Source organism: Herpailurus yagouaroundi, unplaced genomic scaffold, assembly GCF_014898765.1.
Source record: "Herpailurus yagouaroundi ecotype Mexico unplaced genomic scaffold, PumYag 100, whole genome shotgun sequence".
NCBI lineage: Eukaryota > Metazoa > Chordata > Mammalia > Carnivora > Felidae > Herpailurus > Herpailurus yagouaroundi.
In genome coordinates, this window is record NW_024412391.1 from 9,091,604 (window position 1) to 9,114,278 (window position 22,675).

General features: G+C 40.7%; 1 protein-coding gene across 1 annotated transcript in view; it reads left to right on the forward strand.

Annotated features, from left to right (window-relative positions):
• Positions 1–22,675, forward strand: part of SVOPL (SVOP like) — a 69,901-nt gene that overhangs the window by 43,919 nt on the left and 3,307 nt on the right. The window contains exons 10-13 of the mRNA XM_040471845.1: positions 873–1,078; positions 1,706–1,817; positions 2,544–2,625; positions 10,984–11,073. Of these exons, the coding sequence (XP_040327779.1) occupies positions 873–1,078; positions 1,706–1,817; positions 2,544–2,625; positions 10,984–11,073 (490 nt within the window). The remainder of the gene's footprint in view (positions 1–872; positions 1,079–1,705; positions 1,818–2,543; positions 2,626–10,983; positions 11,074–22,675) is intronic.

Below are 22,675 nucleotides of genomic sequence, written 5' to 3' on the forward strand. Positions count from 1 at the left end.
CAGAGAAGAATGCAAGAGGTGAGGTGGGTGATTCCAGGGCCTGAGAAGGATTGGGTCCACACTCACTGACTGAAGACAAGCAATGAAGGAAGCCTGCAGAAGCTGAGAGCAACTGGTCAATAGCAGCACAGGAGGGGCACCTGGGTGGCTCAGTCAGTTAAGTGTCCAACTTCAGCTCAGGTCATGATCTCACAGTTCGTCAGTTTGAGCCCCACGTGGGTTTCTGTGCTGACAGCTCAGAGCATGGAGCCTGCTTTGGATTCTGTGTCTCCCTCTCTCTCTCTACCCCTTCCCCGTTCATTCTCTCTCTCTGTCTCTCTCTCTCTCTCTGTCTCAAAAATAAACATTTAAAAAGAATAAAAACAAATGGCAGCAAGCGAATGGAGAGGAGTTTTCCAGCCCCATGGAGAAAATTCTGCCTAGAATCTGGAAACATTCTTCCCCCCACACCTAGAAAGGAATGCAGCCCTGCCTACACTTTGATTTCTGTCTCCTGAGGCTCTGAGCAGAGAAATCAGTCAGACCCATACAACTTCTGGCTTACAGAACTGATAGAATAAATGTGTGTTGTTTTAAACAAGCAGTTTTGTGCTTCAAACTCCCTCACTGACTGTGGGGTCCTCTGGGATCTGGTTCTAGGCTGTGTTTGCAAATCCATTTCCCACTCCAGTTCCCCTACACACCACCCCCAGGCTCCATGAGATAGGTGAGACTTGCCTTCCATGCCCTTCCCACCCAGTGCCTCCTGTCCTGACTGCTAGAAGAGGGCGGGGGGGGGGGGGCTTCTATCCCCTTTTCTCTACTTCTGGTGGCACTGCCCCTCCTTCAGGCTGGTGGCAGCCATTCTAATGACTGGCTTCTCTCACTTCCAGGCTGGGAATTTCTTTCGCCTACTATGGAGTCATTCTGGCCAGTGCCGAGCTGCTGGAGCGGGACTTGGTCTGTGGCTCGCAGTCTGAGTCTGAGGTGGTAGTGACTGTGGGGGACACAGAAGGGAGCCAGAGTCCCTGCCACTGCCACATGTTTGCCCCCTCTGACTACCAGACCATGATTATCAGCACCATTGGGGAAATTGCTCGTAAGTGTCTACCTCTGTGTATTGGGTCCCTCTCTGTGGCTCCTGCCTGGTAGAGCTGAACAAGTCCCCACATCTTGCTGACATGTCTCCAGTGCAGATTGGTATAGGGAGAAGTCTGGAGGAGTAGAGCTTTGAATTACTGTATTATATCAATTCTAGGATGCGTGTTTTCCTCCATGTTTTGACATCTCTGAAAGTGAGATGTGTCTTACAGTGGCATGTTAGATTTCAATTTGCAGCACTGTTTTTGTTTCAGTAGACATAAAATAATGGTACTTAAAAATCAACAGAACCTTGAATTTGATGAAAAACAGTATAAATCATTTAAAATATAGATCTAGCAGGGTTTCAATTAGTGATTGACCTACATGTTGTAATAAGAATCTTGGGCATAAAATATCCTTTATATATATGCCATTGCTTTTCATTCTTGGACCTATGAGGAAAAAACATATTGAAGGGGAATCCTGAGTTTGATGATCATGTTACTGGGTTTTGGCTGGAACACACATGAGGTTTGGATGAAGTTACCTCTTTCTTAAATGACAGTGAGAAATCCTTGCCAATGTTGGTAAATGCATCTTGCTTTCAAGATTTCAGAAGTTGTTATTGTCATTTGCTTTCTAGTGAATCCTTTCAATATCCTGGGCATTAATTTCCTGGGAAGACGGCTGAGTCTTTCTATCACCATGGGATGTACAGCCTTATTCTTCCTTCTTCTCAACATTTGCACATCAAGGTATTTTCTCTCTGGTTGCTTCAGAACAATCTAGTTTTGTGCAGTTGCTTTAAGTTGGAGTTTCTTGACCTATAGTGTTCATTGGGGGAAAGAACCTTTCATGAGCAGAGTAGTGAATAGGCTGCTGGTCTTACTAGAATGGCCTTTCTGTTCCATGCCACCCCCACTTCCCTCTTCCACAGACCCAGCCCTCTATCAGCTATTCCAGGGTATAGGTGCTAGTGCTGGTGCAATCATTGCACCCACCAGGATACTTAGGATCTTTATGCAAAGCTTCCTGGAATCTCAGGACTGTAATTGTTTACCAAATTTCCCGGACCATTATTAAGATAGTTCAGGGAAACAGGTAATATACCTGTGGCATAAAAATTTATTTCACTATTAATTTGCAATCCTTAAATGTCCTCAATTATAGTATGTATCGTTCTGCGAACTGCATTGGTTTTGGAGGGTGGTGGCAGAAGATGTGCTAATCTGGGATTGGGGGGCAAGCTGGAATTTCCCCCTTTGGGGAGGGGGGGACAGGAAGTTGGGTTAAAGGTTGGAGTCAGGCATTTACTTGAGGACCCCACAATCAGGCCAGTTGAGAAGCAGCACCTCCTGGGACTTGGTTATCTGTAGGCGTGTGTTAACACCTGTAATGCTCAGTTATGTAATGTGAGCACTTGTCAGGGCCATGGAAGGCCCTCCATCCTTTCCTAACTTCTCTGGCATCTTGTTTCCTAGTGCTGGCCTGATTGGCTTCCTGTTCATGCTGAGGGCTTTGGTGGCAGCCAACTTCAACACCATCTATATTTACACTGCTGAGGTCAGTTGTTGGGAGGGGCTTGGGTACACCAAGGCATGCAAGGTGAGCTACTGAGGGTCTCTGTCCACAGACAATGCATCCTAGCTTCTTTTGACTTTGAATGATTTTCTAAAAATACCTCCTAAAAATGATACCAGGAGGTTTATTTGATAGCTTCCTCTACTCCATAAAGTCTAGTGCAAGCCAGTCTCTAAGAAGAAATTTAAGACCTGCCTTTCTTGTGACACATGTAAAAAACAACTTATTGTCCTAACACTATGCTATTTTTCATCCATCTGTTACTTGCAACATGTAGCTTAAGTTTGAATAAAATAGAAATAGCTTAAATTTGAATATGATATTCTTTATGAATTTATTAAATTAATACATCTATTTTATGCAAGGTACTACCTAAAGAAGCTTGAGAATTTCCTCATAAACACCCATACTGAAGAGCTAGTATTCCTAGAAATAAACGATATCTGAACAGGAAATTCAACCGTATTTTAACTGGTGTTGTCCTTCATTGAGCTAGAGAAAATTGCACTACAGGAACTGGTAAAGCTGTGCTCATTTTCTTTTCTGTCTTTCCAAGTTTTTATTTAAATTCCAGTTAGTTAACATACAGTGTAAAAATAGTTTCAGGTATATAATATAGTGATTCAACACCTCAATACATCACCCATTGTTCATCCCAACAAGTGCACTCCTTAATCCCTATCATCTATTTCACCCATTCCCCCCCCCCCCCCCCCCCCTGTGGGCAGCAGGGTGTTCTCTAGGTAAGGGTGTATTTTTTGGTTTGCCTCTCTCTCTTTTCTCATTTGCTCTGTTAAATTCTACTAAGAGTGAAATCATATAGAATTTGTTTTCCTGATGGACTTATTTCACTTAAGCATAATACTCTGTAGCTCCATCCATGTTGTTGCAAATGACAAGATTTCAGTCTTTTCTATGGCTGAGTATTATCCCATTGTGTGTGTGTGTATATACACACACACACACCATATCTTCTTCATCTCCTTCAGTCAGTGGACATTTGGGTTTTTTCCATAACTTGGCTACTGTTGATAGCACTGCTATAAACATTGGGATGCATGTGCCCCTTTAAATCAATATTTTTGTATTCTCTGTATAAGTACCTAGTAGTGCAATTGCTGGATCATAGGGAAGTTCTATTTTTAACTTTTTGAGGAACTTCCATATTGTTTTCTACAGTGGCTACATCAGTTTGCTGGGTTTTGGCTTCATTTCTTGTTCTTTTTCTAGTTCCTTTAGGTGTAAGTTTAGGTTGTTTGAGATTTTTCTTGCTTTCTGATGTAGCCCTGTATTGCTATATACTTCTCTCCAACGACCACTTTACTGCATCCCAAAGACTTTGGACCATTGTGTTTTTATATTCATTTGGTGTCATGTATTTTTGTTTTTTCTTTGATTTCCTTGTGGACCCATTCATTCTTTAGTAGCATGTTGTTTAATTTCTGTGTATTTATGGTGTTTCCAAATTTCTTTTTCCAGTTTCATGGTGTTGTGATCGTAAAGTTTGCATGTTAGGATCTCAGTCTTTTTGTATTGTTGAGGCCTGATTTGTGACCAGTATGTGATCTCTTCTGGAGAATGATCCATGTGCACTTGAAAAGAATGTGTATTGTGCTGCTCTAGGATGAAATATTTTGAATCTGGTCCAGTATGTCATTCAAAGCCATTGTTTCCTTGTTGATTTTCTGCTTAGGTGATCTGTCCGTTCATGTAAGTGTGGTGTTGAAGTCTGCTACTATTATTGTGTTATTATCAACGCGCTCCTTGATATTTGTTATTGTTTTATATATTTGGGTGCTTCCACTTTTGTGGGCATAAATATTTACAACTGTTAGATCTTCTTGTTGGAATGTCCCCTTTTTTTATGATATAGTACCCTTCATCTCTTGTTATAGTCTTTGGTTTAAAATCTAGTTAGTGTGAAATAAATATTGCTACTCCATCTTTCTTTTGATATCCATTTGTATGATAAATGTTTACCCCTCACTTTGAATCTGCAGGTATCTTGAGGTCTAAAATAAGTCTCTTATAGGAGGTTTATAGATGGGTCTAGTTTTTTTTTTTTTTATCCATTCTGACACCATATGTATTTTTGTTAAGTTTATTTGTTTTTGAGGGAGACCAAGACAGTATGAGTAGGGAAGGGTCAGAGAGAGAGGAGACAGAGAATCCCAGGCAGGCTGTGTGCTGCCAGCACAGAGTCTGGCTTGGGGCCTGAACTCAAGAAACCATGAGATCATGACCTGATCCAAAACCAAGAGTCAGAAGCTTAACCAACTGAGCCACCTAGGCACCACTGACACCCTGTGTCTTTTGATTAGAGTCTTTAGTCCATTTACATTCAGCGGAATTGTTGATATGCATTTAGTGCCATTTTATTACTTGTATTATGGTTGTTTCTGGGGTTTTCTCTGTTCTTGTCTTGTCTTTGTCACTTTTGGTCTCTCCTTTTCACTCAAATAGTCCCCTTTAATATTTCTTTCAGGGCTGGTTTAGTGGTCACAAAGTCCTTTAGTTTTTGTTTGTCTGGGAAACTCTTTATCTGCTTTTCTATTCTGAATGATAGCCTTGCTGGATAGTGTATTCTTGGCAGCAAATTTTTCCATTCAGCACTTTGAATATATCATGCTACTCCCTTCTGGCTTGCCAGGTTTCTATGGAGAGATCTGCAGCTAGCTTTATGGGTCTTTCATTGTAAGTTAGGAACTTCTTTTGTCTTGCTGCTTTTTAAGATTTTTTCTTTAACACTCTATTTTGCAAATTTAACTGCAATATGTCTTGGTATTGGCCTGCTTTTGTTGATTTTTTTTCACATCTGACAGATACACAGTGTGTTTTATTGAAAGAAACTAAAACCTCAAAATGTTCTCTGAAACAAATTGGTTAATCAGTCCCCACCTTTTTGCTTCTTCATGATCAGGAATCCTGCTGTTAATAAAGCTTCTATCTTCTTATGATTGCCTTCATGTTCCTTTTCATCAGGTTTTTTCCTTTCCTGTCTAAACAAAGAATGAATGTGTATATAGTCTTGATGGGAGAGAGTCAAAGTCAGGATTTTGTCCCATGGCCAAGAGAAAGCTCCAAGATATTGTCTCCAAGTTCGTATGTCATCTAAAATCATGGACATGTAATAATAAAAATGATGATATTGTTGGCTAACATTTATTAAAGTCCTATTATAGGTGGTAAATTAATGTGCCTCTTTCTTTCTTTTCAGCCTTAGTTATCCCTTTACTTACTAATGCACCTAAGAAATGTTTACTGAATCACCTTAGATAGATGTTTGATTAGATTCATTCATTTATTGATACCTTCTCCCCATATGTTGGGGGTACAGCAGTGAACACAAAATATCCCTATTCTCAAAAAACTTAGATTCTAGTGGGGTGGGGGACAGACAGTACGCAAATCTACTTGTCAGGTAATAAGTGCCGTAAGGAAAAAAAAACAAAAAGAGGGAAAAAAAAATAGTGATAGAAGCAGAGTAGGAAGCATTATTTAAAAAGTTTATAAGGGTGGTCAGATAGAGGAGAATTACAAATTTTTGTTTTGACGTTTTGGAATTGTTAAAGTTTCCTTTAGCAATTCCAGAATTTGGACTCTAACTTGTTAAAGCTCTCTTGACATGCATTTGCACAGCTTCAGAGATGTACCTGGAGAAGGCAAATAATCTAAAGAAGCATGAGCATATGACCCTAGAGGTTACTTTGCCCTTAACTTGTAAAACAACATTTGTAGCCAGTCTAATGTCAATCAGCAAAGGTTGACAGATGATTCATCCGTGTTCGTACCATTGTTGGTCCCTGTTATTGTTTTTCTCCTCACATTTTATTTATGTATTTATGTATTTATTTATTTATTATTTTAAAAATTTATAGCCAAGTTAGCATATGATGCAACAATGATTTCAGGAATAGATTCCTTAATGCCCCTTACCCATTTAGCCCATCCCCTCTCTTACAACCCCTCCAGCAACCCTCTGTTCTCTATCTTTAAGAATCGCTTATGTTTTGTCCTTCTCCCTGTTTTTATATTATTTTTGTTTCCCTTCCCGTATGTTCATCTGTTTTGTCTCTTAAAGTCCTCATATGAGTGAAGACATATGATATTTGTCTTTCTCTGACTAATTTCACTTAGCATAATACCCTCCGGTTCCATCCACGTAGTTGCAAATGGCAAGATTTCATTCTTTTTGATTGCCGAGTGATACTCCATTGTATATATATACCACATCTTCTTTATCCATTCATCCATGGCTGGACATTTGGGCTCTTTCCATACTTTGCCTATTGTTGATAGTACTGCTATAAACATGGGGGTGCATGTGTCCCTTCAAAACAGCACACCTGTATCCAGTGGATAAATGCCTACTAGTGCAATTGCTGGGCCGTAGGGTATTTTTTAATTTTTTGAGGAACCTCTATACTGTTTTCCAGAGTGGCTGCATCATTTTGCATTCCCACCAGCAGTGTAAAAGAGATCCTGTTTCTCTACACCCTTGCCAACATCTGTTGTTGCCTGAGTTGCTAATGTTATCCATTCTGACAGGTATGAGGTGACATCTCATTGTGGTTTTGATTAGTGTTTCCCTGATGATGAGTGATGTTGAACATTTTTTCACGTGTCGGTTGGCCATCTGGATGTCTTCTTTGGAGAAGTGTCTAGTCATGTCTTTTGTCCATTTCTTCACTGGATTATTTGTTTTTTGGGTGTTGAGTTTGATAAGTTCTTTATAGATTTTGGACTAACTCTTTATCTGATATGCCGTTTGCAAATATCTTCTCCCATTCTGTCAGTTGCCTTTTAGTTTTACTGATTGTTTCCTTTGCTGTGCAGAAGCTTTTTATCACTATGAGTTCCCAATAGTTCATTTTTGCTTTTGTTTCCCTTGCCTTGGGAGATGTGTTGAGTAAGAAGTTGCTGCAATGTGTTTGTTGATTTTGACAGGAGTTCTCTGTGCCTCCTGGGTCTGGATGTCTTTTTCCTTCCTCAGGTGAGGGAAGTTTTCAGCTATTTCCTCAAATAAATTTTCAGTCTCTTGTTCTCTCTTCTTCTGGGACTCCTATACTAGGAATGTTATTATGTTTGATGGAGTCACTGAGTTCACTAAGTCTGTTCTTGTGTTTCATAATTCTTCTTTCTGTCCATTTGTTCAACTTCATTGTTTTCAATTTTTTCTTCTGTGTCACTTACTCCTTCCTCTGCTTTTTCCATCCTTGAGTTCTTACATCCAGTCAGTTCCCAGTATCAATTATGGCATTTTTCATCTCTGATTCTTCTTTAATTCTTGTATCTCTGTGGTAATGGCCTCCCTTAAGTCTTCCATTCTTTTCTCAAGCCCAGTGACTATCCTTAGAATCATTGCTAAATTCTTCATCAGGCATGTTACCTATATCTGTTTCACTTAGATATCTGGCCATGACCTTATCTTATTGTTTCATTTGGGATAAATTCCTCCATCTTGGCATTTTTGTCCAAATCTCTGCCTTCCTCTGTGCATTAGAAAGGCCTGTTATCCTTCCTGTTGTTCAGAGTAATGGCTTTATGAAGAAGAGGTCATATGGTGTCCAGGCCTGGTGCTTCAGTAAGTGAGTGACTCTGGTGTTTGTTGTGTGCACTCTGCTGTTGTCTTTTGGTTGCTCTGTCCCTCAGGCCAGTCATCTGGAGAGGCTCTGCTTGCCTGGAGAGGCTCTGCTTGCCTGCTATGGGCAGTGTTTGGACCTTTGCCAGAATGTGGTGAGTTTAACTAGCTGTGCTCTGGTCTGCTTGTTAAATGAGACCTGATGCTGCTTCACTAGAACTGAAGCCTTGAAAAACTCCCTGGTTGGGAGATGTGGTGTGGATGGGGATTTGTGCTAGTCTTCTGGGGAGGACCCTGCCACCCTAGGACTGAGGTACACTTACCCAAGGAGGGCAGTACAGGCAGAGTGCAGGGGGGAGCTATGTTCATTTTCATCTCAGGAAATGCAAAAGTCTGTTTGTTCAGATTATAGATATGGCATGTCAAAACCATTAAAGCCACAGTGAAGAATACTCTTTTCTCCCCATACAGATAAAAATAGGAAACTGGCGTATTTGACATGAGTAATACAGTGTGTTTCTAAAGTTATATTTGAAATATTCAACTTAATGTATTTTGGGGCAAATTGATTTAAAAGGTCATTTCTGAGTAATCTTTGTGATACTTGTTGTCTAAAAAAAATCAAAGGTATATACCTGAAGATGATTATCTTCTATTATCCCACCCAGAATTGTCAAAAAATGAAGGTCATTTCTGAGTAATCTTTGTGATTCTTGTTGTCTAAAAAAATCAAAAATACATACCTGAAGATGATTATCTTCTATTATCCCACCCAGAATTGTCAAAACATGTAAAAAAGACTTTATTTTCATTGCTCTGATATCGTCACCATGTATCTGAATCCATTATTTTTAGTTATTTTCAGCCTCATTTTCCAGAAAAAGAAAAAAGCTTCCAAAAAAGGCACTCAACTCCTAGACCTTCTCTTACAAAAACGGTGGTTTCAGCTAGGCCAGAAAGCTTCTTGATTTTGTATTTGACAGATGCTACTTAACAAAATGTGACTGAGGAAAGGGGCTATGTGCTTTGCTTTAGTGAATGAAATAAAAACTACTGGTATTGTATAGCTTTGAGAGAAAATTCTCAAGTTTTGAAAAACCATTCTTAGATTAAGTATTTTCCCTATAATGTGTTAAATACCATTTGCTTAATTTTGCCAGTTCCTATAAGAATTTGGAATTAATAGGGGCGCCTGGGTGGCGCAGTCGGTTAAGCGTCCGACTTCAGCCAGGTCAGGATCTCGCAGTCCGTGAGTTCGAGCCCCGCGTCGGGCTCTGGGCTGATGGCTCAGAGCCTGGAGCCTGTTTCCGATTCTGTGTCTCCCTCTCTCTCTGCCCCTCCCCCGTTCATGCTCTGTCTCTCTCTGTCCCAAAAATAAATAAACGTTCAAAAAAAAAAATAAATAAAGAATTTGGAATTAATAAAGTCCAGGTTAATGAAGTTTTATTATAAATGTAATAAAGTTGCATCAAAAAAGTAGATTATGCCATAAGATTCTTTTTTTCTTTTAAGTATGTTCCACGCCAAACATGGGGCTTGAACTCAGATCCCTGAGATTAAGAGTTGTGTGCTCTACTCATTGAGCCAGCTGGGGGCCCCAGGACATAAAATTCTGCAACAAGAATGTGATGAATGGTATAGCATGTACCTGGCACACTGGTCAAGTCTTTTCACTGTATCTGTATTAAAGGTTTTACTGAATCATTATTTGGGGAGGATTTTCTTTCCCTTCAGTAGAACCACTTTATTTTTTATTTATTTATTAAAACAAATTTTTTTTTAATGTTTGACAGAGAGATAGAGCATGAGTGGGGGAGGGGCAGAGAGAGAGGGAGACACAGAATCCGAAACAGGCTCCAGGCTCTGAGCTGTCAGCACAGAGCCTGACGCAGGGCTCAAACTCACCGCGAGATCATGACCTGAGTCGAAGTCGTACGCTCAACGGAGTGAGTCACCCAGGCACCCCATTTATTTATTTTTTAAATGTTTATTTGAGAGAGAGGGGGAGTGCAAGCAGGGAAGGGACAGAGAGAGAGAGAGAAACACAGAATCCGAAGCAGGCTCCAGGCTCTGAGCTGTCAGCACAGAGCCTGATGTGGGGCTCGAACTCACAGACCGCAAAATCATGACCTGAGTGAAGTTGGACATTTAACCGACTGAGCCACCCCAGCACCCCATTAGTAGAACCACTTTATACATTTATAGTTTTAAAATGGAAACCTTCTTTTTTATTCCAAAGCTTACCTTTTTGAAATTATACTTGGAATATTCAATTAAACATATTTTGGAATTTGGTCATTTAAAGGATAATTGCTAAGTGTTTATCGTTTCTCTAATATTTAAGAATGCAAAGTTGTATGCCTGAGAACACACATGTCCTGTATCTCATATCCTATATATCTGTATAGAATATCTGGTATTTGAGGGGCATCTGGGTGGCTCAGTCAGTTAAGTGTCCAACTCTTTAATTTTGGCTCAGGTCATGATCTCACCATTGTGAGATCAAGCCCCACGATGGGTTCCATACTGAGTGTGGAGTCTCCTTAAGATTCTCTCTCCCTCTCTCTCTGCCTCTCCTTTGCTCATGAGCACATGCTTTCTCTCAAAACAAAACAAAACAAAAACCAAAAAAAGAAAGAAAAGAAAAAAAAAAGTCTTGTATTTGATATATACCAAAGCTTGGCAAGGGGAGGAAGGGAAGGGGACTTGGGAAGGAAAAAGTCCAAGCTAACTGATGCTTCTTATGCTCCTCTCTCCAGGTCTATCCCACAACGATGCGCGCTTTGGGGATGGGGACCAGCGGCTCCCTGTGTCGCATTGGTGCAATGGTGGCACCATTTATATCCCAGGTACAGTCCAGGAGTTTTTGTGGGGGGGGGGGGGGAAGTCTAAAGTAGATGGGGAAAGATGCATTCTACGTCCTTTCAAGTTAAGGGTTTAATCAGGGATTTCTGTTTACTTAGTGATTTTTCTTGAGTTGCTGTTTTCCCATTGTTTGGTGAATATGGGTTAGGGAGAGAGGCTAAGTAAAAGCTTCCAGGCTTGTAGCTGGTCAGTAAACTGTATTTCATCTCATGCAGGGTTTGAATTTTGTGGGGCATTGTTGTGGGAAGATAGAAAAGAAATGGAGGATGCGAGGAGCTTGAGCAGTTGAATGACAGTTGGTTTGAGCCCTGACCCTATTCTGGGGCACAACTGAAAAACAGACTATAGAAGTGCCCGGAGGCGTTTGTGGGCAGCATAAGTCTAGTGCTAGGGCAAACCTAGTGCAGACTGGGATAAAAATCCAAAGGTGGCCTGGAATCATGGATGGACACTTGTTTGAGGAAGGATATAGGCAGATATGGTGCTACACATGGTAATGTTTCTTCAGAGGGCTAAACAGCTGGCTCATCTGCACTGGTCCTTCTCTTTTGGCCACAGAAATGGAAATCCACCCAAGCTGACTGCAGCAAAAAGACAGGAGTGAGGCTAGGCCCTGGGAGAGTCTGATCCAGGCAGCGGTGGTAACAGGGACTCAGGCCCTCTCCTCCTCATGTCCGTCTGGGCCCATAGTCACTCCTTTGTCTTTCTGAGCATTCAGGATTTACCCCACTCTCCCTGAAGACCAGTACTATGCTTGCCTGTGTACAAGGCCATCCCATGAATCTCAAACGTAGACCCTTAGATCCAGCCACCAGAAGACACTGATGCACTCTCTCTGCATCCGTAGAAAGGGACTGTCAGTAGTCATGTCTGGTCAGATGTTCATACTTGAGCTAAATCAGTTGTGACCAGGAGTCAAGGTTACCTACACATGCAGCTGGGGGAAATGCAGTTTTCAAAGAAAGGAGGTTGTTGCGGGCTGAGCATTCTGTCTCATGTATTTGCTATAAAATTGTTTGTGTGTTTTTAGCTATTTAGGGAGTGCTTTTTCCACTCATCTTAAGGAAAAATGAGGGCAGCTTTTGTCTAGTGATTTTCAAAGTTCTGTTATACTGACGACTTCACAGTTTTCAGAAAAGAACATAGTGGTGAAACACAGAAGTAAATTATTAATCCTGTTTCTGGATGATCAGGCCAAGGTATAGTTTATTTTCCAAGCCTTCATTAGAAATTGAGTCTGTTTTTCAACCACTTGAAAGAGGTTTTCTGGGTATTTGTGGGTATTTACCCTAGAGACCACATGGCTTTTAGTGGTTTTGTGGACCAGGAAAGATTGCCTACTGGGACTGAGTCTTCTGGGGCCATAAGGCTCTGGTCTGCTTAGCGTCCTGCAGCCAGAGGGTCACAGCTTTTTATACTTAAGTCACTCGTCTCTATATCTGTCCCCCTCATTTGTAAAATAAAGATCAATGATAGCACCTACCACATAGATTTGTTCTGAGCATCAAATGAGATTAACACATGGAAAGCACTATGACACATAGTAAATAATTAATGCTACCTAATAGTAACAATGATCACTAATAAGGCCAAAATGCTAAATATTCAAACAAATGTTTCTCAATCACAAAAATACTTTTAAGTCCGGTATTTCAATCACGATACAATTGGAATGTTTTGCTTTCTTAACAGATATGGAATGGGAAGTTAGAATCCACTCCTAGGATATGTGCCTGCATTTGGGGTGGGGTGAGCTGCTTCCAGTGAGGTCTTCGTGTCGCTCTAATGAGCTCATAATCTGTCAGCCTTCCCTTGGACGTGGTTCTCAAACTTCACTGTGTGTCAGAATTACGAGTAACTCGGTAACAAGAAGATTGCTAGATTCCGGCCAGAGATAGATGCTGGTCTGTGGGACCACTACAGTAGTTGTAACAAGTCCCCAGAGCAAAGCTGATGGGATTGGTCTGTGGACCGCCTGCTGAGAAGCACGGCCATCAACCGGGAAAATACCAACCAGGAGACAAGCTTTACTTGCACTTAATTCTTCCTCTTCCCCCTTCCCTTTTCATTCCCCTCACTCTTGCGTCCTCCTCTTCCTCCTCCTGTTGCTCCTCACTTAGGAACCTCTTGTAATGACCCACTCAACAAGCTGACTCCAAAATAATTGTCTGCAAATTCTAGAAACAGTTTGGCAGCTGGCAAAAAAAAAAAAAAAAAAGGACTCAACTAGCTACCATCTATATCTGACAGAATTGAGACTTATTTTATTCCAACTCAACACCCCATCACCAGTTACTACACACTTGGCTCTGTGCCTGGCATCATTCTAGTTTTATTTATTTGTAGCAGTAAATAAGTCAGACAAGTTTCCAGTGGTGGGGCTGGAGCTGGCCTGCTCTGGCTTGTGAAAGTGAACTGTTAAGTTTTCAGGAAATTTTACAAGCTGGTTGTGGTCACGGTGGACCTTGAAATTACTCTTGGTGGTAGTGTAGTATGGAAATTAGCATATGGTAGCCGTGGGACTTTTCCAGGGAAAGCCTACTGTTAACGCTTGGCAGAACACCCACCCCAAGATTCTTGCTCTCGAGAGGCTTCCTTTCAAGTTGGGAATTTACAAATATGAAATAATTATGATAATTTCAGATGATATAAGTGCTGTGGAGGTAATTTGATAATCGAAGGGGTGGCAGGCAAAACCTCTCGGGGAAGGGTGACAATGGTGTTGAAACCTGGAATATGAGAAGTTGACAACTTACAAAGAGAAATAGCATTTCGAGTAGGATGCCTGGTGGTGCAAGGGCCTGGAGATGCAGCCGAGACTGGGGTGTTCCAGGAACAGAAAATAGCTGTGCTGAATTAAGGGGAGAGATGTGCAGGGAGAGAAAGTGCCTGACAGGCATATTGAGGAGTTGGGATTTTTTTCTGAGGAGTAGTGGGAAATAATTGAAGGGTTTTAAGCAGGGAGGTGACATGATCAATTTTGCGTTAGGTTGAGTTGAGTTGATTTTTGTGTATGATTTAAGATAGTGGTCTAGGGGCACCTGCTTGGGATCCTGTCTCTCCCTGTTTCTCTGCCCCTCCCCTGTTCACCCAGGTGTTCTCTCTCTGAAAATAAATAAATAAACATTAAAGATTTGGGCTTAGGTATCAGGGTGATGCTGGCCTTGTAAAATGAGTTTGGAAGTGTTCCCTCTTATATGTTTTGAAGGAACTTGAGAAGGATTGGTATTGATTCTTTAAATGTTTGCAGAATTCACCAGTGTAGCCAATGGTCTTGGACTTGGGTTTGTTGGGAATTTTTTGATTACTGATTTAATCTCCTTGCTAGTAATTTACCTGTTCAGATTTTCTATTTTTTTTTTTAAGGTTTATTTATTTATATTCAGAAAGAGAGAGCATGAGCAGGAGAGGGGCAGAGAGAGGATCCCAAGCAGGCTGCATGTTGTCAGCACAGAGACTAATATGAGGCTTGAGCTCATGAACCGTGACATCATGACCTCAGCTGAAATGAAGAGTCAGGTGCTTAACTGACTGAGCCACCCAGGCACACCCACATTTTCTATTTCTTCATGATTCAGTCTTAGTAGATGGTATATTTCTGGGAATTTGTCCATTTCTTCTAAGTTGTCCAATTTGTTGATATAATTGCTCATAATAGTCTGTTATGATCCTTTGTATTTCTGTGGCATTAGTTGTAACATTTCCTCTTTCATTTCTTTTTTTTTTTTTAATTTTTTTTTTCAACGTTTTTTATTTATTTTTGGAACAGAGAGAGACAGAGCATGAACGGGGGAGGGGCAGAGAGAGGGAGACACAGAATCGGAAACAGGCTCCAGGCTCCGAGCCATCAGCCCAGAGCCCGACGCGGGGCTCGAACTCACGGACCGCGAGATCGTGACCTGGCTGAAGTCGGACGCTTAACCGACTGCGCCACCCAGGCGCCCCTCCTCTTTCATTTCTGATTTGAGTCCTCTCTCTTTTTTATTGTTTTTTCTTAAGGGTTTTTTTGTTTTTTTTTTTTTTTTTTTTACCAAAATAGCTCTTAGTTTTATTGATCTTTTCTATGGTCTCTTTAGTGTCCATTTATTTCCACTTTGATCATTGTTATTTCCTACATTCTATTTTTTTAATGTGTATTTATTTTTGAGAGAGAGTGGGGAGACAGAGACAGAGTGAGAGAGAGTGAGAGACAGAGTGAGAGTGGGGAGAAGCAGAGAGAGAGGGACACAGAGCCTGAAGCAGGTTCTAGGCTCTGAGCTCAGCACAGAGCCCAATATGGGGCTCTAACTCACGAACTGCGAGATCATGACCTGAGCCGAAGTCAGACACTTAACTGACCGAGCCCCAATTTCCTCCCTTTTATTAACTTTAGGCTTCATTTGTTCTTTTTCTAGGTCCTTGTGGTATAAAGTTAAGTTTTTTAGTTGAGATCTTTATTCCTGAAATAGGCTTTATCACTATGAACTTCCCTCTTAGAATGGCTTTTTATGTATCCATAAGTTTTAGTATGTTGCATTTCTATTTTCGTTTATCTCACGGTATTTTTTTTATTTCTCCTTTGATTTCTTCTTTGACTCCTTGGCTGTTCAGCAACGTGTTGTTCAATTTCAACATAATTGTGAATTTTCCAGTTTCTTCTTGTAATTAATTTCTAGTTTCATACTACTGGGGCAAAGGGTACTTGATAGAAGTTCAGTCTTCTTAAGTTTATTAAGACTTGTTTTGTGGTCTAACACATTTATTATCTATCCTGGAGAACATTCCATGTATCCTTGAGAAAAAGGTGTATTCTGTTGCTTTTGGATGGAATCTGTATATATGTTGAGTCCATCTGGTCTAACATGTCATTTAAGACCAATGTTTCCTTATTGATTTTCCGGTTGGACAATCTATCCATCGATCAAAGTGTGGTATCTCGTATTATTGCTACTTATTTCTCCCTTTGGTGTGTTAGTATTTGCTTTGTATATTTAGGTGCCTCTCTGTTGGGTACATGAATATAAGTGCTCTGTCATTTTTGTTGAATTGATCCCATTATCATTTTGTATTGCCTTTGTCTTTCACAGTCTTTGTCTTAAAGGCTATTTTGTCTGATAAAATATAGGTACCGCAGCTTTCTTTTTGTTTCTATTTGCATGGAATATAATTTTGCATCCCTTTGCTTTGAGTCTGTTTGCATTTTTACATCTGAAGTAAGTCTCTTATACACAACATTGAGATGGGTCTTGTTTTTGTAGCCATGCAGCCACTCTGTGCCTTCTGATTAAAGAATTTAGTCCTACATTTAAAGTAATTATTGATACGTATGCACTTACTACCATTTTGTTCATTGTTTTCTGGCTTTGTTCTTCTTCTTCTCTTGCTTTCCCTTTGTGACTTGATCATTTTCTGTAGAGGTTTGCTTGGATTCTTAATCTTTTGTGTATCTACTCTAGGTTATTGCTTTATGGTAACCATGAGGCTTATGTAAGACCTTGTATAGACACAACAGTCTATTTTAAGTTGATGACAGTTTAAGTTTGAACTCATTTGTAGGCATCCATTTTTTTACCCATTTTATGTTTTTGATGTCACACTTAACATCTTTTTATTTTGAGTATCCATTCACAGATTAGTGGAGGGTTTTTTTTGCTACTTTATGGGGTGGGGCAGAGGGAAAGTGTGAAGCTGGTACTGCTTCTCTTGAGAGTGGTGTAGTCAGCCCCTAAATGTATGTGGAAGTCTGCCCCTCAGGCCACACCTTGAAGATAAATGAATCGGCCTCTTTACAGAAAGACCCGGTTGTGTGTTTGCTATGTTTCAGTCGGCTGTGCCTGCGCTGTGCTCTGGGTGGGGTCAGAGGGCAGGCAGCCAGTTGGCAACTGTTTCTGTCTGTTGTGGTCTTATGGGACCAATGAATAGAAGTTCTGCTGGCCACCAGAACCAGATGATCAAGGGGTGCCCCTGGGTGGCACCAAAACTGGGGGCAGACATATGTTTAAGCTCCTTTCCGGGAGATGCTGGTGACCTGAAGTGAGCCAGAGGGAGAAGATGGCACTCACCCTCTGAAGGGTCTGGGGAGGATTACAGTTGGCCCCTAAATGTGTATGTAGTTAGATACCTGACCACAGGCTACAGCTATAAAGATCAGCTAATTGGCCTCTTTTCCAGAAATCCAGACAGAGTTTCTGTGTGCTGGCTTTCCACTGCTGTCTCCTGTAGTGTAGCTGGTTACAGTACAGGAACTGTTTGCTTGTTATATTCCTGTGGACCCATAAACTTCAGCCCTGCTGGCCATCGGAGACAGGTGATCAGATGTCTCCTGGGCAGTAGCCACAAAAACTAGGGCACCAGACATGTGCACGAGCTCCTCCCTTGGAGATACCAGAGATCTGGAGCAAGGTCGAGGGAGGATGTAAAGCTGGCAACTGCTGGCCTCCATATTTGGAGAATATTTCAGTAAATTCCTCGTTGTGTGTTCAAGTAGATGCTTGCCTATCAGGGTGATGCTTTAAGAGAAGAAAATAGGCCTCTTTCACAAAAAGACTGGATGTGTTTCAGTGTGTTGCCTCTGTATCCTGGGTGGGGGTGTGGGAGGGTGGCAGTTGGTGGGGGAGGGAGAGAGGGGATAGGTGGGAGGGAGGGGTAGGTAGCCAGGTGAGTTCATGTGAGCCCTTTAAGAACTGTTTCTCAGTTTGATGTGGCTGTGTGGATCTCATGGATACAAGCCCATTCATTGGCTTTCAAAGCTGATTGTTGTGGGGGCTCATCTCTCAGCCACAGGTCTTAAAAGTTGGGGTGCCAGATGCGGGATTCAAACCCTTAGGTCCTCAGGGAGAAGCTTGGAGTTCTAAGTTCCTTCCTGATTGTGGTGGCTGCACCAGGGGTGGGGTTTATGGCAAGATTGTGTCTCAGCCTCTCCTACTGTTTTGATGTGGATTTTTTTCTTGTTTACCTTACGCTTAGGAGTTGCTAGGCTAGTTTTTGTGTTTCTTTCAGAGGAAATGGTTTCCTATTTAGCTGTAGATTCAGTCTGTCCACAGAGGAGGTGCTTTCAGGATCCTCCTATGTTGCCATCTTGAATGGGAATTTTTTAGGTTGATAACAACATACATTTTGTAGTCTGCTTTTTGTATGCAACAATACATTGCAGACATTTTTTTCATATGAATAAAAGTCAAGCTCTCTGTTGATGCTGAAAAATAGACCCTTGTATGCATATTCCAAAAGTAAATTTCCAATTACTTTATTGGTTCTATATTGTTAAAGGTCTAGACTATTGAAATTTTTCTATCATAAATAACAGTAATGAGCGTCCTCACGCTTGCATTTTTATCTAACTTTGGGATTATCTCTTTAGGATAAATTCCTAGGAATTGGAATGGTAAGTAGGTCAAGGGGTCTGCTCATTTTCCATTTTGACACATTGTGCTAAAACTCTCCTTGGGAATGTTGCACTGGTGAGTAAGGTCTTGCTGCTTCACAGATTTGCCAACTGGGTTTGTCAGTCTTTGTCATATTTGCTAGTCTCACTGGCAATAAATGATCTTTGTTATTATATTTAGCATTTCTTTGACGAGTAATGAAACTGAATGTTCTTTGCGCATTTTAATTGGGTATTTTATCTTTTTTAGCTTGTCCATTCAGGGTCCTTCCCATTTTCCAATTCAGTTTTAAATCCTTGATTGGTGAGTCCTTCATACATGAAGGATTTTAACCATTTTTCCGGCATATTGTAAATATTTGTTCCAATTTTCCATTTGGTTTTCATTCTTATTTATGTTCTTGCTTTGTACAGAAACTGTAAGTTCACAAATTTATCAGTATTTTCTTTACAACTTCTGTGTTCTGTGTTTAGGATTGTGAAAATACACATCTCCTTGCCCGTACTCTGTGGACTTCTCATTTTGGGGGAGAGGATTCATAAGCATTTTATTGAAGTATAGCAAGCATATAAAAGTGTTTAAAAGCATCCCTGGTTCCGATCGAGAAATCCCTGACTTGTCCTCTCCCAGGCCATTGGGATACGGCAGTAGGAGGCCTAATGCAGCAAACAGCTTTATGATTCCCTAGATGGAAGGCCAGTGGTCCCTACACACTTGATTTAATAACCTATTTTTTACTCCTGGATTAGAAATGTCTATTTGCTTACATTTCCACAATTTCTTGGTCTATTTCTAGCCTAACTATTTTAGTCCATTAATCTGTCTGTTTCGTCATTGTCATATTCTTATTAGTTGAATATTTATAGTACATTTTCAAAACTGGCTGCCTAGGCCCCACCTAATTGTTCTTTTTTCTCAGATAAGCCTCAGAATCATTTAATTACAATGTGCCTCCCTTGCCTGTCCAAATCCTATTAAGATTTTAATGATTAATTCATTAAATGTATCCATTAATTTAGGAAAAAATGGACTTTTCTTCCCCCTTGGTATTATCTTCCTAAGAGCAGAGTTTGTGTCAATTTGTTCAATGTTTGTTCTATGCTGTTCCTTGCTAACATGTTAGTGTTTCTTCAAAGAGCTCCTGCATATCTTGTTAAATTTATTCTTAGGCATTTTAAGGCTTTTCATTGTTATTGTGAATAGATTATTTGCTTTCATTATAAATTCTAGTCTTGCATTCTAAGTTATTTGTATTTGGAAAAGCTGTTGATTTGCAAACAGCCAGCTCACTGAATGCATTCAAGATGGTTTTTCATTAGAGCCTCTTGAGTTTTTCAAATTTATAATCGCATCTGTATTGTGATTCTAGTCTATCCCTCCAGATGGAATGCTTCCAGTCAACATTTAAAAAATTTTTTTAAATGTTTATTTATAATTGAGAGACAGAGCACAAGCGGGGGAGGGTCAGTGAGAGAGGGAGACAAAATCTGAAGCAAGCTCCAGGATCTGAGCTATCAGCACAGAGCCTGATGCAGGGCTCAAACTCACATGCCATGGGATCATGACCTGAGCTGAAGTTGATGCTTAACTGACTGAGCCATCCAGATGCCCCTCAAGTCAACATTTAATGTACTTACGATTCCATAGCTTACAAATGGTAAACTCACCCCCATTGACTTTCTTTCCTTCTCTTTCCAGCCAAACTACTTGAATGGGTTCTTTTCCTACACTGTCCTCACTTCCTGTCCCCACTCATTCCCTTGCCCCCCAAACCTGCTGCAGCCATCCCTACTCCACCAAAATGATTCTTGATGGTGTCTCTGATGATGACCATGTCTCTAAATTCAAACTTTGTTTTAATCTCCCATCATACTTGACTTCTCCCTCACTGTAAACACTGATGGCTACCTCTTCCCTTGGCATCCATCACCTGGCACACTTTGGGTTTTCTCCTGCATCTCCAGCTGTTCCTTCTCAACTTGTGATTGATCTTCCTCTGCTTTTTCTCTATTGTTGAGGATTCTCGGTGCTCAATTTTAGACCCTCATCTTTTTATAATCTATCTCCATGTAGGTGATTTCACCCATTTTTATGATTTTAGTTACCAGTCATTTGCTCATGAACCCCAACTTTGTATCTCTGGACTAGGTCTTTCTTCTGAACTCCGGATTCATGAATGTAATCACCTCCTGGGCATTTCCACTCAAATGTCTCAAAATCATACTCAGGATATCTTTCCCAAACCCATTCCTCTTACACAGTCCCCATCAGTGAATGTTGTCACTTTCCAACCTGGTCTTCACTACCTTCACCCTCCCCAACTATTCAATCCCCAACCATGTGGATTTAGCCTCCTAGTAGATCCTGCATAATTCACCTTCCCTCCTTTTTCACCACCTGCACCACTCTGGTTCAAACTACCCTCACCTCACTGGGCTGCCAAGAGAGCATCCGGACTATTCTGCAAGCTCTTACTCTCCTTCAACTTCCTCTCCTCCCTGTATCCATGTTGATCTGTGTTCTTTTGTTTATAATCCTTTATTGTCTTGCCCTTCCTCTTAGACGAAGACCCAGATCCTCAACTTGGTTTACAAGATTCCACCACTAAGGCTCCCAACCTTGTGCTCATACCCATTTACCTAGCTATAAGCAATCTGGTGTTTGTAGTTGATTACCACAGTTACCGCCTTCCGGGATTCTCTCACTTGCTATTCCCATGGACTGGAAACCCTCTCCCTTTCCACCCTGTCTCCACTTCCAGTAAGCTAGGATTCTCTGCTCAGAAAAGCCCTCCCTGATGCCTTAAATTAAGTCTGGTCTCTCTGCTGTGAGCTTTTATGACCCCTTGAAATTTTCCTTCAGATTGTCAGATTATAATTGCTGATTTGTTTTGCCAGGCTATTCAAAATCTCACTCTTCCAACACTTTAAGCCCTGTGAGGACAATATGGGCTTGTTTTACTATCTTTTGTATTTCTAGCTCCTCCAGTACCTGGCATGTAGTAGGCATCAAAACATTTTTTGAGGGGCACACCTGGGTGGCTTAGTTGGTTGAGCGTCCTACTCTCGGCTCAGGTCATGATCTCACGTCATGATCTCACAGTTCATGGGTTGGAGCCCTGCATCGGGCACTGTGTTGGCAGCTCAGAGCCTGGAGACTGCTTCCAATTCTGTGTCTCCCTCTCTCTCTGCCTGTCCCCACTTGCACTCTGTCAAAAAAGAATACAAGTTAAAAAAATTTTTTTGAATGTTTTAATATAGAAAATGCATTTATTTTTTATTATTTAAGTAATCTCTATACCCAACATGGGGTTTGAACTCATGACCCCAATATCAAGAGTCACATGCTCCTCTGAGCCAGCCAGGTGCTCCTGAACTTATTTTTTATATTGATTTTGTATCCAACTATTTTACTGAAATAGTTTCAGTCTTTGGGAAAGCTGATGCTAACAGAGAATTCAATGTGCAAGAGACTTGTTGGGGAACACCTGGCAGGGCAAATGAGGGAGGGAGCAGGAGTGGGTGGGGAGAACTTCCACACCGTGGTGCAGGGGATAGCAGGGAGGGTCCACTTAGCCAGTGTTTTGTTAGTGAACTACTAGGTTTTATTTACTGGTACTTATTTACAATTTTTGAATCAATACACTTGAGAGGGCAGTTGGGGTTTTGTGTGTATGTATTTTATTTTTTAGGTTTTATAGTCATTGTCTTCCTGGTTTCATTTAAAAAAAAGGAAATTGGAAGAATAGGAGGGAAGGGGTGATGGGCTACGAGCAGTTATCAAATGTTGTAACTTGTCTATGTACATGTGTACATATGAGTATATATGTACCTAGGCTCATATATAAACACACATACACAAACTCTCCATCTATCTACACATATATCTACATATTGCAAAATTTTAAATTTTTATGTAGTCAATTTACCAAGTATTTTCACTTCTAGAGTTAATGTTTTGTATCATGTTTATTTGGCCTTCATCATTCATGCATTATTTCTAAAAATATTTCCAATATACTACCAGTTTAACAGCTTTCAGTGTTTTCATCTAAAACATTAAATTCTTTGATCTTTTCACAATTTATTTCTGCTTAAGGCCTGAGGTAAGAATTCAGCTTTAAAAATCAACAAAACAATGGCTAGCTAGTTGTTCCCGGGGCCACTAATCATCCTTTTGTCTGGCTATTCTCAGTTGATTTACCATGACTCCATTGTTGGAA